This window comes from Poecilia formosa, unplaced genomic scaffold, assembly GCF_000485575.1.
Source record: "Poecilia formosa unplaced genomic scaffold, Poecilia_formosa-5.1.2 Scaffold324, whole genome shotgun sequence".
NCBI lineage: Eukaryota > Metazoa > Chordata > Actinopteri > Cyprinodontiformes > Poeciliidae > Poecilia > Poecilia formosa.
In genome coordinates, this window is record NW_006800263.1 from 190,628 (window position 1) to 204,207 (window position 13,580).

The 13,580-nt window shown below is 41.9% G+C and overlaps 2 protein-coding genes across 2 annotated transcripts; one reads left to right on the forward strand and one right to left on the reverse strand.

Moving 5' to 3' along the window:
* Positions 1 to 512: 512 nt before the first annotated feature.
* Positions 513 to 13,558, forward strand: aldh1l1 (aldehyde dehydrogenase 1 family, member L1). Its single transcript, XM_007573310.2, has 14 exons — positions 513 to 640; positions 2,445 to 2,593; positions 3,318 to 3,552; positions 3,627 to 3,792; positions 4,517 to 4,618; positions 5,462 to 5,551; positions 5,788 to 5,925; positions 11,158 to 11,283; positions 11,384 to 11,475; positions 11,836 to 11,983; positions 12,053 to 12,172; positions 12,357 to 12,484; positions 13,216 to 13,366; positions 13,448 to 13,558. The coding sequence occupies exons 2-14, from the start codon at positions 2,467 to 2,469 to the stop codon at positions 13,520 to 13,522; spliced, it is 1,698 nt and encodes a 565-aa protein (XP_007573372.1). The 5' UTR covers positions 513 to 640; positions 2,445 to 2,466; the 3' UTR covers positions 13,523 to 13,558.
* On the reverse strand, positions 7,340 to 11,076 carry LOC103152724 (zinc finger protein 2-like). The gene is made up of 2 exons (XM_007573309.2): positions 10,615 to 11,076; positions 7,340 to 8,403 (listed from the first exon to the last, which is right to left on the reverse strand). The coding sequence occupies exons 1-2, from the start codon at positions 10,811 to 10,813 to the stop codon at positions 7,628 to 7,630; spliced, it is 975 nt and encodes a 324-aa protein (XP_007573371.1). The 5' UTR covers positions 10,814 to 11,076; the 3' UTR covers positions 7,340 to 7,627.
* Positions 13,559 to 13,580: the final 22 nt, after the last annotated feature.

Sequence of the window (13,580 nt, forward strand, 5' to 3'; positions counted from 1 at the left end):
AGCAGTGAGGAGTGAGAGGAGGAAATGTGTACAGCTACTAGGAGAGTGAATGCTGGAATAAAGGACCTGGGCTGATTGGCTTACTGATTTCTGGTGTGAGGGGAGAGAGAGAGAAAGTGGCACAGGGGGCGAGAGAGAGCAATACTAGGAAATGAATCTAACAGTAAAGCAAAACTAACATAAGGAAACTAGTGTAACTAAGGAGATGCAAGAAATAAAGATAATAAACTAAAATCACTAAGAAAGGACTGAACTAAAGAAAAACAAGAACAAGACTGATTGAATCAAAATGAGAAACTAACACAGAATAATAATGAAGCTAGAAACAAATATATAGATCTTATTTAAAGCAGAGTTTAAGCCCAGTTGTATGTGTCTGGACAGATAAAGCAGTCAGTGTGTTTGGTAGATAACAGCTGCCAGAACTTTGCTTTGTTGTGATTGGGCCCAGTCAGAGGTGGTATGTTCTGACTGGCCCACTCTAGCACCCTAAGTGGCCTGCCCTGTCCAATCGCTCTGCTGCTTTTGCACGTTATGTAATTGAGGCGCCTGCATGTGAGACTGAAAGAAGGGAATTTAAAGCAACTTTTCTCTTCTGCTCACTCCTTCCCAGCAAGAGGAGAACCAAGTCTGCAGCAGGGTAAGGCAGCATGTTAGCTTTTACTTTTGGTGCACTTTCTCTCTGCAGGGGAGAAGAGCACATCTGCAGCCACTCACACTCACACGCGCGCACACACACACACACACGGAAAGATAATTCATTTGTGCAAGAACATGTGCAACAAAAATAATATTCAGCAAATAAAAGTCATACACAGATATATGAGAAGAAATAAGTTGCTGCGTGATGTGTGTGTGTGTGTATGGATGTGGGGTACATCAGTTTTCATTGAGAGAAGTTTAGAGTTGTGTGTGAACTTTGCTCCTATGAAGCTTTAATAATGCATCATGAGAGCATCTGATTGGCCAGGACTAGAGGTATGAACTGAATGGTGGAATTTGATTGGTTTGAGCAGGCTGGCAGAAGTTCAAGCCCTGCCCGTCTGTGTATGCCAGATGAACTGCTAAGTTGGAGTCATGAATGCTGAGCACAAACTGTGTAACAATTTTCTCTTTTTTTCTAATATCGTAGAAACAAATGGAAAATAAACTTTAAACTTTAAGCCATAAAGGCTGAATCTTAATCATCAGTGTTGGCTTTCCTAAGGCATCCACTAATTCATAGTTTAAAACCAGATTAGAATAGAATAGAAGTGAAAGATGCATCTGGATTCGGATCATTTGGTACATAAGAGACACGCACAATAACACACACATCAATCAAAGCATATGAGCAACAACATTAGTCAGTTATGCATCTCATGCCTGATGAGAGCAGCTGAACGTTTTTTATTCTTAACGATGTTCCTGGTTGTAATTAAATAGCAGGGCGTTCCAATGCCGTCCAATTTAGGCAGCAGCCAATGATCTTTTAGTGTGTCACCACTGAGTCTGTGTTTAGTTCTTTGTCTGGTGCTGTACATCATGCAATATGATGTAGTCACAGTCATATAGTATCTTAGGGCACTATCAACACTAGTACATCTCAAAAAATGTGAATATGGCATAAACATGTGATAGTTTTTCTCATTTATCTCAGAAAATGACACTCAAATATTATATAGAATCCTCACACATTGAGTGACATAGTTCAAGTCTTTGTTTATCATTTGAATCACTATGGGGGTACAATGAGTAAAGCAGCAGACTTGGCACACAGCCCTGAGGTGCACCTGTGCTGTAATCAAACAAAAATACACAGAAAAACATTAACAATTCAAGTGGTTTTAGCGATACAGATCCTTAATAGATAAACCCCAAACTATAGATTGATGATCCTATAAGTAAAACACACATGAATAGTAATAGTAAACATGTTTTACTGTTATCATAAAAAGTATAAGTATGTTAATTGCTGAACATTCTAATGGTTAAAATGGTTAAAAATGAAAATGTTTTAATGCTTTTCTAAATGTGTGTGAATGCTGGCTTATATCAATGTGTTTACAAGTTGGTCCAAAAAATTAAGTCCAACAGCCACTTTCTTAAACATTAGACAGATGTAAAGTCAGGTGGACTTGCATCACTGCTAAACGATTGATGAATTGATGAACTCGTCATATGACTTGTCATCATCCTCAACAAATGGTAAGAGTGAATCAGCATTCCAACGATCCATCAGCCTGTCTGCCAGCTGCTGATCCAGTCTCTTTTCCAGGACTTGCTGAACCAGTCCTTCCCCTGATGTACATTTCTCACTTTGTATATAAACATCATTGCCTTTTCAGCTCTGCGTTCTCCGACTGATTCTGCATGTGGGTTAAGAGGATCCCAAAAAAACATGACAGAAAACGGCTCACTTTGTCTTCTCGTGTGTCTGCGTGGACACATGTTTGTCCTCTCAGAAATAACATCAAGGTCCCGAGAATGAAGATTGCAGTCATCGGTCAGAGCCTGTTCGGCCAGGAGGTTTACAAGGAGCTGAGGAAGGACGGCCACACCATTGTCGGGGTTTTCACTATTCCAGACAAGGACGGCAAGGCCGACCCGCTGGGTGAGAGCCTTATTCAGCACAGCAGATGTTTATGAAAAACTGCGATCTGTCTTTAGACATTTTTTTTTATATAGACAGAGATTTCATAAAATTGTTCTTTCTTTCTGAATCTTTACAGTTCAATTAAAATTATATATCCTCCTTATCCATTTATTCTAAGTTTGCTTTTTTTGTGAGTTAAATTTTTTTTAGAGCATCAAAAACATGAATAACAAAGATAATATACATGAAAACAAAAGAGCTGTTTTGAAACGATCCCTTAATTATTTATAAAGGGAAAAAGCTATCCTGGGCTTTGTCAACAGTTAACTCTGATTAAACACAAAAGCTGATTAAAGTTAAAGAATCATACTCATGTCTGGTTACTGGTAGACCTATACATCTACGAATTACTGAAATGGAACCAGTCTAATAAAATGAAGTAGGTTTCCAAGAACCGATGAGAAACAAAGTCAGTGACCTCTATCAGTCTGGATGATGGATGAAGTAGGCTGAGTGTTGTTATTTTGCAATGCCTTGAAATATTTGCTCTGGTAAAATGTAATTAATATTTTCCATTTCACTGAGTATATGATTAAATAAATGGTCATTGAACAGAATAAATTACAGACAGAAAATAATGGAAACTAATGTAAAGTCCTGAAATGTTACTCTCTCCATATTATAGACTTGCCTTTAAATGTTGGTGAGGGTTTTCTGCATGTTTTCTCTTCTTCTGCTGCAGCCACGGTGGCAGAGAAGGACGGCGTCCCTGTTTTTAAGTTCCCCTGGTGGCGAGTGAAGGGTCAGGCCATCCCAGAGGTGGTGGACCGGTACAAGGCTACAGGAGCAGAACTCAATGTCCTGCCCTTCTGCTCCCAGTTCATCCCCATGGAGGTCATTGACCACCCCAAACATGGCTCTATTATCTACCACCCCTCGCTGCTGCCTCGCCACAGGGGAGCCTCGGCAATCAACTGGTCAGTGAAGCTCATGTTGGAACTGAAAGGGATTCCTGGTAGCGACCCAACATCTGTTGGACTGTCCTTCACAGGACCCTCATCCACGGAGACAAGAAGGGAGGCTTCACGGTGTTCTGGGCTGATGATGGACTTGATACTGGACCGATTTTGCTGCAGAGAGAGTGTGATGTTGAACCTAATGACACTGTCAACACAATCTACAAGAGATTTCTCTTCCCAGAGGGCGTCAAAGGCATGGTGAGTGATGGAGGTTGGCCGCAGAGTACATCTTTGGGACTGTAATGAATGTATGATGTCCATGGGCGGTTCTACACAGGGGCCAACAGGGTCCAGTACCCATTTAGAACTGTATGTGAAGATAATACTAATTCAGTTTCTTATAATGACCACCCTAAATGCAACTTCATCTCCTGAAGAGAGACACTATTTGGTTGATCTTATTTTTATGAGAAATTATTGACATACTTTTACAGTATTAGGCAGTCTGCTGCTGCCGGCTGGATTTGTTTTCCTGTGAGGCATTTTAAGTTACCTTTTGTATAAAGGTTGATCACATGGTTCTACTTTGCTCAGTTATTGATTTTGATCTAGAAACATTATAACAGCCACTCTTCTCAGATGATTCCCAAGATTCAGATTTTTGAAATTGAAGGTGAGTTTTTACCTAATAATAAAAAGTTGTTCAGGGACCTTTTGATCTTATTGAGTATCTTGATTGTTGAGTTGTTACAAATAACTGCCTCGTTTTATGGGAATCCCAATTATTCTAACACTGGCCCATTACAGAATGTAGTAAAGCAAACGACAGTCCTACATAAGTATGTTGTTTTATGGGTTCACCTTCTCTTTATCCTCTCATTATCATCTGCAAGTCTCAAACATGATCAGACCGGGGCAGAAAAATCCTGACAGTTATTGTGTGTTTGCTTCAGCAGCTTGAATAGCATTTCTGTGTTTGCAGGTAGAAGCGGTCAGACTGATCACCAAAGGGAAGGCCCCAAGGATCACACAACCTCAAGAGGGAGCCACTTATGAGTGCATTCAGAAGAAAGACAATTCGAAGGTAAGAGAAACAAAAACACTCCATTTGTAACGTCATATAAATGACGAGGCAAAACTCATGGCGCGAGCCTCATTAGCACTTTAAATGTTTATCCGAGTCTGAAGTCTTTGCAAAAATGTTTAATTCTGACTTCAGTCTTTACTTATAATTAAACTGTGAATGAATGAATGAACATTCTTTATTATAATCACATCTCATTTAATGAGGAGGAGTGTAATTTATGGATCACAGCTCTGACAGGTGACACATTTGTCTGTGAAAGGAAACTCTTAATTTACTACCCAACACCAGAGGTTTACAACTCCACAGCAACCCACATGCACAGAAGAAGAACGTAGACGTCTCATACTATGTCATGGCAGTAATATTGAATGGTGCAGTCTGTGGATCAGTTTTAAAGTTTATTCAGCAACGGTATTCAACAGTGTCGTCACATGTTCATAACACAAAGGAAACTGATAAAAAAAAACTAACAGCGATGGCATTTTGTGGAGCGTTGGCTGCAACTTCTGTAGAGAAGTGTTTGGACTGACACTTCACTGACACAGACTTCTTTCATAAGTTCATCATCATTATTTTCAGTGACTGTTTAAATCCGACTTTACCATGTATGCCTTTTTTTGTTGCAGAATTATGATGCATGTCACACATCAAAAACAATGAATAATTGGGCTGCTCAGACTGCGGTGAAAAAGTCGCATTTGCCTGCTGCATCAACGTAGCCGATAAGGACAGTCTTTGTTCATTGGCGAAAACTGTCCTTATAGGAACATTATAAAAAGTGTTCGATGACAAAAAATCCTCCCCTTCGGTACAGATGACAGCTGCTCTCTGTGTTGGTAGATTGACTGGAACCAGTCGGCTGAGGCCATTCACAACTGGATCAGAGGAAATGACAAAGTGCCTGGGGCCTGGGCAGAGCTTGACGGACAGGTAACAGAAGAGCCTCACAGGCTCTGGGTTTGTTCTCACCCTAGGTACATCAGGACATACTTTATTCCACATAGGCTTCAATTCATTCTCCACATCAGGAAACATCTGGTCTTGTCAAGTTAATAGCTGATATGTTCATGCATTCAAAAGTGCAAAGATCTTGACCCAGAGATGTTCATTTCAGGAGCAGGTTTCCACTTTTTCACTGCAGTACTTGGCCATCTCTCTCTCTGCAGAAAGTGACCTTCTTTGGCTCCACTCTGGTGGACAACGGCACTGCGGCCAATGGCCAGCCTCTGGACATTCCTGGAGCCAGCCAGCCTGGCATCGTCACCAAGACTGGTCTGGTGCTGTTTGGAAATGACGGAAAGACGGTGAGGGGGAGATATATATATATATATATACACATACAATTTGTATACACATGCAGAGTAGCAGGTGGATGTGGGTCCTGTGTTGTGCTAGAGACAATTAACTATTGTTTATCAGTCTGATGGCAGAGGGAAAGAAACTTTTCTTGTGGCAGGACGTTCTGGTCCAGGCTGCAATCCGACCTGGAGTCCTGGAGGAGTACAGGGCCTGTAAAGGTCAGAGGTTGCAGCTGATGTATTTTGTGAAGGATCAATGTGGAGAGGGGTCAAGGTCAACCTGCCTCTGTATTTCCTCTGACTCACCAAAGGAGGTAGTCAAAGCCCTGCGCCAACTTCACAAGTCAATGGAGCTTTAGCCAGATTAGCTAGCTGCAGAATTTAAAGTGTAAGCAAGACTCAGAACAGGCTTCATGCAGAGTTGACCTGCCATTGTTTTGAACAGACAGGTAACAGGTGTCCAGGTGTTGTTCCTCTGTAAAAGCTCTCCACTGAGACGTTGCCTCTTCACTTATGTCACAGGGAGGCGCTCTCTGCAGCTTTAAGATGGAAATGTTTGGAGAAAGAGGCAACAGAAGAGAAAATGTTAAAACATGATTTAATTCAGGGGTGTCAAACTCCAGTCCTGAAGGGACGCTGCCCTGCAGTTTTTAGATGTGCCACAAAACACTGGAATGAAATGGCTTAATTACCTCCTCCTTGTGTAGATCAGTTCTCCAGAGTCCTGCTAATGACCTAATTATTCGATTCAGGTGTGGTGCAGCAGAGGCGCATCTAAAAGTTGCAGGGCAGTGGCCGTCCAGGACTGGAGTTTGACACCTCTGATTTAATTTCTCTGAATTCAAACAGAAAAACACTTGTAATGCAGGAAGCATTATCCCACTGACTACACCTGACATCCTGCTCATAGCTTTCCAACTGCAATTTTTTATTTTTTTTTAAAGTTTGGGTTTCTGCAGGTAAGCAGCCAGGCAACATGCAGTACAAATAACTGGTAATTACATCAGTGGGTTTATTTACCAACCACTTCTCATCTGGAGAAGTGGAGAAGTTATCACACAGTCTTCAAAATCTAGGAAAGTATAAAATGGGTTTGTATAAAAGAAAACCAAGGTTTGGAAAAATATTTGTATTTACAGACATTATTCTGTATTCCACTATCTAAATGTCACTCCCTTCCTTCCTTCCCGTTTCTGTTGAGTTCTGGTACCAGATACACACCTGGCTTATAGAACTTGTCCATGCCTGACCTCAGGCCTCTTTGTCAGCAGTCTAACTTTATTTTACCTCAGCTGTTGCAAGAAATGTTCCTCCACATGAAATGACTAATGCTGGAATAAAGCTGGACCGTTAGTGGTCTCCTGGTTTACAGACATCGATCAGGTGTGAATGTGTTTCCAGTGCAATGACTTACCAGAGCAGACGATAATAAAACGGGTTTTTATTTAAACAGGTTTGACAGTGAATAGCAGCTGAGACAAACTTAATTCCTTAACAGATAAAACTTCATGTTGTCTCCAGGCCCGGTGTCAACTGTAAAACTCTACATCCACTAGTTTAATAACATAAGATAGTTTACAAGTCCACATATAAGCTAAGAAAACATTCAACATAAACGTTAAAGTCAGTATTAAAGTCATCAAGGTAACATTGTGAAAGATTTCAGGATGTATAGCGCCAAAGTTCCAGAAGCTCCGTTAAGGCTGAGCTAGGCCTGGCTCTGACTGGGAGACTGGGCTTTGACACTATGGACTTTCCTGATGTGTCTCTTCATCAGCAGCTTCTCAGTGAATAACTCATAACAAAAGTCACACCGGTACGGCCGCTGCTCCTTATGTTTCGCCAACACATGTTTCCTCAGGGTGGAGCCTCGGTTGAAGGATTTGTCACAGATGTGGCAGCTGAAGGGCTTCTCTCCGGTGTGAGTCCTCAGGTGTTCGGTCATGTGGCCCTTCAGCTTGAAGCCCTTGCCGCAGTAATGGCAGCTGTAGGGCCGCTCCCCAGTGTGGACCCTCATGTGGTTCTGCAGGTTGCTCTGGCAGGGGATGTGCTTGCCACAGATGTGACAGTCGAAGTTGCCCTTGCCGTCTTTGGCCTTGCTCTCGTGCATCTTGAGGTGCCATGTCAGCACGATCTTTTTGGTGAAGATGTAGTTGCAGATGTGGCAGCGGTACAGCGTGGTGGTTGTCTTTTCCTCCGGCAATTTAGGATCTTCTAGAAAAGTCTCCTGGGAGCCCATGCTCTCCTCCGCCGCTCTGCAGTCTTCCAACTGCTGGACGGTTTTGATCAGCTCTCTGGTCAAGGCGTCGCCGTCGTCGCTGTCTTCCATGGACGCCTCCTCCTTCGCACTGCTGCTCCACAGCTCCTCCCTCTGGTCCTCGCTCTGTTCCTCTTTGACCTCTGAACCCCCCGGCTGCTCCACGCTCAACTCCTGCTGCTTAGAAGCAACTTCTTCTGTGGACGTAGCTACTGGAGGTTTGGCATCTACAATGACAAACACAAATGAGGACCATCATAAAGTGGAACTAAATACTTCTCCCCATTAGTAACTTTAAATTTTGGATATTCAGATATGGCTGAGGCCCATCTCCTCAGCCTTCAGTGGTTATGATGGATAAAGCTGGAAGTGTGATATGGATATCATCCAGCTGAATGCTTTCATGCCCTGTATGAAGCCTCCACATGTTGAGGGTGGGTATTTGTTGCCTACAATTCATTCTGCTGTCACAACCTTTGCTTAGCTTCCTTTTCCTCAAGATTGCATTCGTAGTACTGCCGTATGAGTCCACAAGATGTCACTATTGTTCACATGCTGAGACTAAGTGGTCTTAGAATGACATCACCCGGAAACCAGCTGGACTTCCTGATCGATCTGATGGTAAACCAGATGTTTACATACACCAGATAAGAAGACACCTTTTTTTCTTCCTTACTGTCTGAAGTTAAATCAGACCAAACCTCTCTTGTTTTAGATCAGTTGGACTTACACAAATCAATTTTTGTAACCTCCTTTGAATTCATAATCGTCATGACGTGGGTCAAACCTTTTGGGTTTTCCTTCCACAAGCTTCTGTTCTCACAACAACAGTTTGGAGTTCTGGTCCATTCCTCACAGACCCAGTGTAACGGAGTCCGTTTTGTAGGCCGCCTCACTCGTCACACCTTATCAGCTCCACCCATAACCTCTCTGTACTTGCGCATAATACGCATTTATCATATCACTGATCAATTATCGTGATAAATTTCTTGTGACAAGAATATTGATTTATCGTTGTCACATTAAATTCTAGTTAACGATACTTAAAGCCCAATAAAACTGACTGGGTTGTTGAGATTATTTTTTACTGTACTAGACGTAGACTCTCATTGAACTCCTTTTGTTCAATAACCATTTAAAATACTGATTAAATGCAGTTAGTGTGTGCAGTTTAGTGGTATAAAAGACATTAGTTTATGTGACTGGTGTCCTAAAGAAGTGTATTACAAACATGCATATGGCCCCACAGGCCATATGCATGTTTGTGTTGTCTTGAAGTCGCAGCAATGCAGGTATGTAAAAAAAAAAAAGTAACAAATAATTCTTATAACTTTTACTGATATCACAGTAGTACCATAAAGTATTGTGATAAAACTTCTGAGTCCATATCGCCCACCCGTAGCGTATAATTGTTTGAAGAGATGAATGAACCTTCAAGTATCTGGGAATTGTTCCCACCGATGAACCAGACTGGAGCAAAGCCATATTTCTCTTCTTGATATCTTGGCTGATTTCTTTGGACTTTGCAATTGGGTTGAACCAGAAAGCAGTGCGTTTTCTGCTGTGGCCTTGAAATACATACACAGGTTTGTGTCCAACTAACTCAAATGGGTCAGTTGACCTATCCAGGACATTTCTTGTTAATAGTACACATTAAAAGTGTTATATAAATTTGACATATTCTGTCATTACTGCGCTTCTTTTTGCTTGGTGTATGTAAACATCTGATTATGACTTTACTAGTGTCAATTCAAGCTAATAATGATCCATGAGAATCTTGTGCCTAAAAATATTTTCTACAAGCCTCAGCTCACAATAGCATCATAAAGCTAAATAAAAACATTGTTAGAAGTTTGACTTTAAAACGGCTGAATATCCACCACTAACTGTTGAACACTGTACCAATGTGTGAGATCTTATTTCTGAAATGTAGTTTTTCTTCTACAGTTTTTAATGGAAAAACTGCTTTAAAGCTCAGATGCAGCTCTCTCACTTTTTAACCGACATACACGATGTTTTAACATTTGAAAGTTCAAATAATTGATACTCTGTCAGATGAAATCGTGTTTTGACACGAGACTGATTTAGAAATAAGCCATTTTCTTAAATGCATTTCTGAGAGTTTTCAGTAACTGAATGAAGGCGTTTATAAATCTGCCGCTGCGTATGAAACAAAAACATACTGTAAATAATCCGCTTTAAACTGGACCAGTCAGACACACTGGGTAAACGGGGGGAAACAGCCCTTTAATCCAGCCAAACCTGCAGGGAGATTTCTCCAAAACGATGCCCGGGAACCGCAGCGGTTAGCCCGGACCGGCTAATAGCAGCAGGAGGCAGGAAGCTGCTGGAACAGGCCCTAAACCACAGGTTGATATGATCCGCGAGGGTCGGCTCAGTGGACCGCTGGGTGACGGGCAGCAACCAGAGAGCCCTACCTGCCCTGTGGAGCCTTATCTCCGGTTTGTAGACCAGGTCCAGCATCCGCTGCAGCCTCTGGTTCTCCAGCTGGGTTCGGTAGACCTCCTCCTGGTACTCCACCACCGTCTTTTCAACGAACCCATAGATGTCCACGGCAGCAGCGGTCAGCCTCTCCGTGAGGAAGGCGTTGAACGAGTGCAGAGTAGCAGCGGCCATATTTCTCTTTAAATGCGAGCCGAAGGTTGAAAGCTTCCTGAAGCAGCCGCCGCGGAGGATGCTGCAGACACCATCCAGGCTACCGGCGTTCTCGCTAGCGCCACCTACTGCTCACAGCTCTGACGTTCACCTTTCACACCCGTCTCACTACAACAGGCCTGTGGTTTACTCCCTCTCTATTTTTGGAGCAATTATATTTTGCTCTTTTAAAATAAAATTGAAAAAATAATGTTTTATTTAATTTTTTTGTCCAGATGCATTCAGGAACTATCACAGGATAGGCAGATATGATCACTATGATTATATCGTACTGTATATGCTCATTTCGTTACTTTTCTCTTTAGCTGCTGGTGAAGAATCTGCAGTTTGAGGATGGCAAGATGATTCCAGCAGCCCAGTACTTCTGCTCCGGGGGCAGCACAGCTGTGGAGCTCACAGAGGAAGAGAAAAGCTTTGCTGAGCAGATGAGGGTGGGATGAACTGATGTACTGAAACAAGGAATGATTTTAAACTCTGGTCAAACCAAAGATCTTACTTAGATCTTGCTTCCTTTTTCCGTTTTTCTGTCAGGCGGTATGGAAGAGTATCCTGACGAATGTCAGCCAGATTGAAGATTCTACAGATTTCTTCAAGTCTGGTGCAGCTTCAATGGATGTGGTCAGGTAAATAAAACTAATCAATCTAAAAACATTTATCTGCTTGACTGACCACTAACTTTCATTGTTGTTTGCAAAAATTGAATGAATGAAACTTGAGCATCAAAACCGTATGTTAAAAGTTTATTACAAAAAAACTACTAACATCTTTTTCTTTCGTTAAAGAACCTTTGATATGAATATCCCATTGCTATTGGTCATATCCTAAAATAAAAAAACAACTTCTAGTTAATATTCTGCCTTTATGTATTTGAAACCCTTCAGTTTCAAACCATCAGTTTCAAATACATAGTCTTTGTTAACATTCAATTTATTTAAATGAAGCTTTGTATATTTTTTTAAACAAGTCTCTCTCTTAACCTTCAGGCTGGTTGAGGAAGTGAAGCTTCGTGCCAGCGCCTGCCAGCTGCAGAACGAGGACGTCTACATGAACACCACCTTCCAGGATTTCATCCAGATGTGTGTCAGGAAACTCCGCGGGGAGGACGGCGAGGAAGAGCTCGTGGTTGACTATGTACGCGGTCGGTACCCCACCAGGAAACAATGTCTGACTGCGTTAGTTATGAACGGTTTGCCTTCCCAGGTGGAAAAGAACATCAACAACATGACGGTAAAGATCCCCCATCAGCTGTTCATCAACGGAGAGTTTGTGGATGCAGAGGGAGGAAAGACCTACAAGACCATCAACCCCACTGATGGCACAGTAAGAGATGAACAGCATGATTTCTTCTTCACGCCTTTAAAGAGAGATTCTAACCTTGCTGAGTTCTTCATTCTTCATAACCAAAAGTCTAGAAAAAGAACAAATCAGAACTAACTCAATGGGTCTACTTCCAACATGCCGCCACAGGTGAGGAGCAAATCTAGACAAGTGATGTGTCTTACAGGCCATCTGTGAAGTGTCTCTGGCCCAGATCAGTGATGTGGACAAAGCAGTCGCTGCTGCTAAGGAGGCGTTCGAATCGGGGGAGTGGGGCAAGATGAACCCAAGGGACAGAGGAAGACTCATCTACAAGTAAGTAGTACTGGATGATGCTTAGTACCTAAGGTATGCTACATTTTACATTTAGCACTTAATGTATCTGGCTTGTAGCTTGGTTTCTACTTAATACTAAACTGAATTTGTAAAGAATAACTCAGAACAAGCCTTCTAATGACAAAGTAATATTTTTAAGGCATGTTTTTCTTGTGACTGTTGGACAAGGTTAGATGAACCAGTTCCGTGGTCCATCGTGTTAAGCCTGTCTGTTGAAGGAGTGAATAGGTCCAACATGAAAACACAGACATCCTTCACCCAAAAATCCAAATCAATTCAGTTGACTTGTATAAAGACCGCAATACATTAGAATACATACATTTTTTTCTGATTTTTTTTGTCAATAGTGGCCTTTATTGAACAGTAAATAGATAGGAAACAGGATGGAGACAGGTGGAAGACATGCAGTAAAACCCAGAACAGAAGTTTGTCGAAAAACACGATGTAAATGTTGAGCTCACTCCCAAACTGCACTAGATCTGTGTTGCCTTCCCGTTCTCCACCATCATTCATTTCAAAGTTCTCAAAAATGTATCTCTCACTCATCAACATATTTATTTGAGCTCGTTCATCCATAACACCGGTGACATATTGTATGTAGGTGAAGCTGACAGACCTTAGACGTTCAGCTCAGCTTTCTGACTGATTTGCAGTATCAAGCATATTTCCTGGCATTCCAGACTCTGCTTTTTCTCCAACTCCTCCCACAGACTGGCGGACCTGATGGAGGAACACCAGGATGAGTTAGCTACTATTGAAGCTATGGACTCTGGAGCCGTTTACACTTTGGCCCTCAAGACTCACGTGGGCATGTCCATCCAGACGTTCCGTTATTTTGCTGGCTGGTGTGACAAGATCCAAGTAAGACAGTTGACTTTATAAGACTCAGCTAAGCTAAAACCTCTTGTTTCCCTTTATTAAAATAATGTCACTGTCTTCCAGGGCAGCACCATTCCCATCAACCAGGCCAGACCCAATCGCAATCTGACTTTCACCAAGAAGGAACCAATTGGGTGAGGATCATTTTTTTCAAATATTTTTTCGTTTCTTAACACAATGCCTTATTTACCACTTA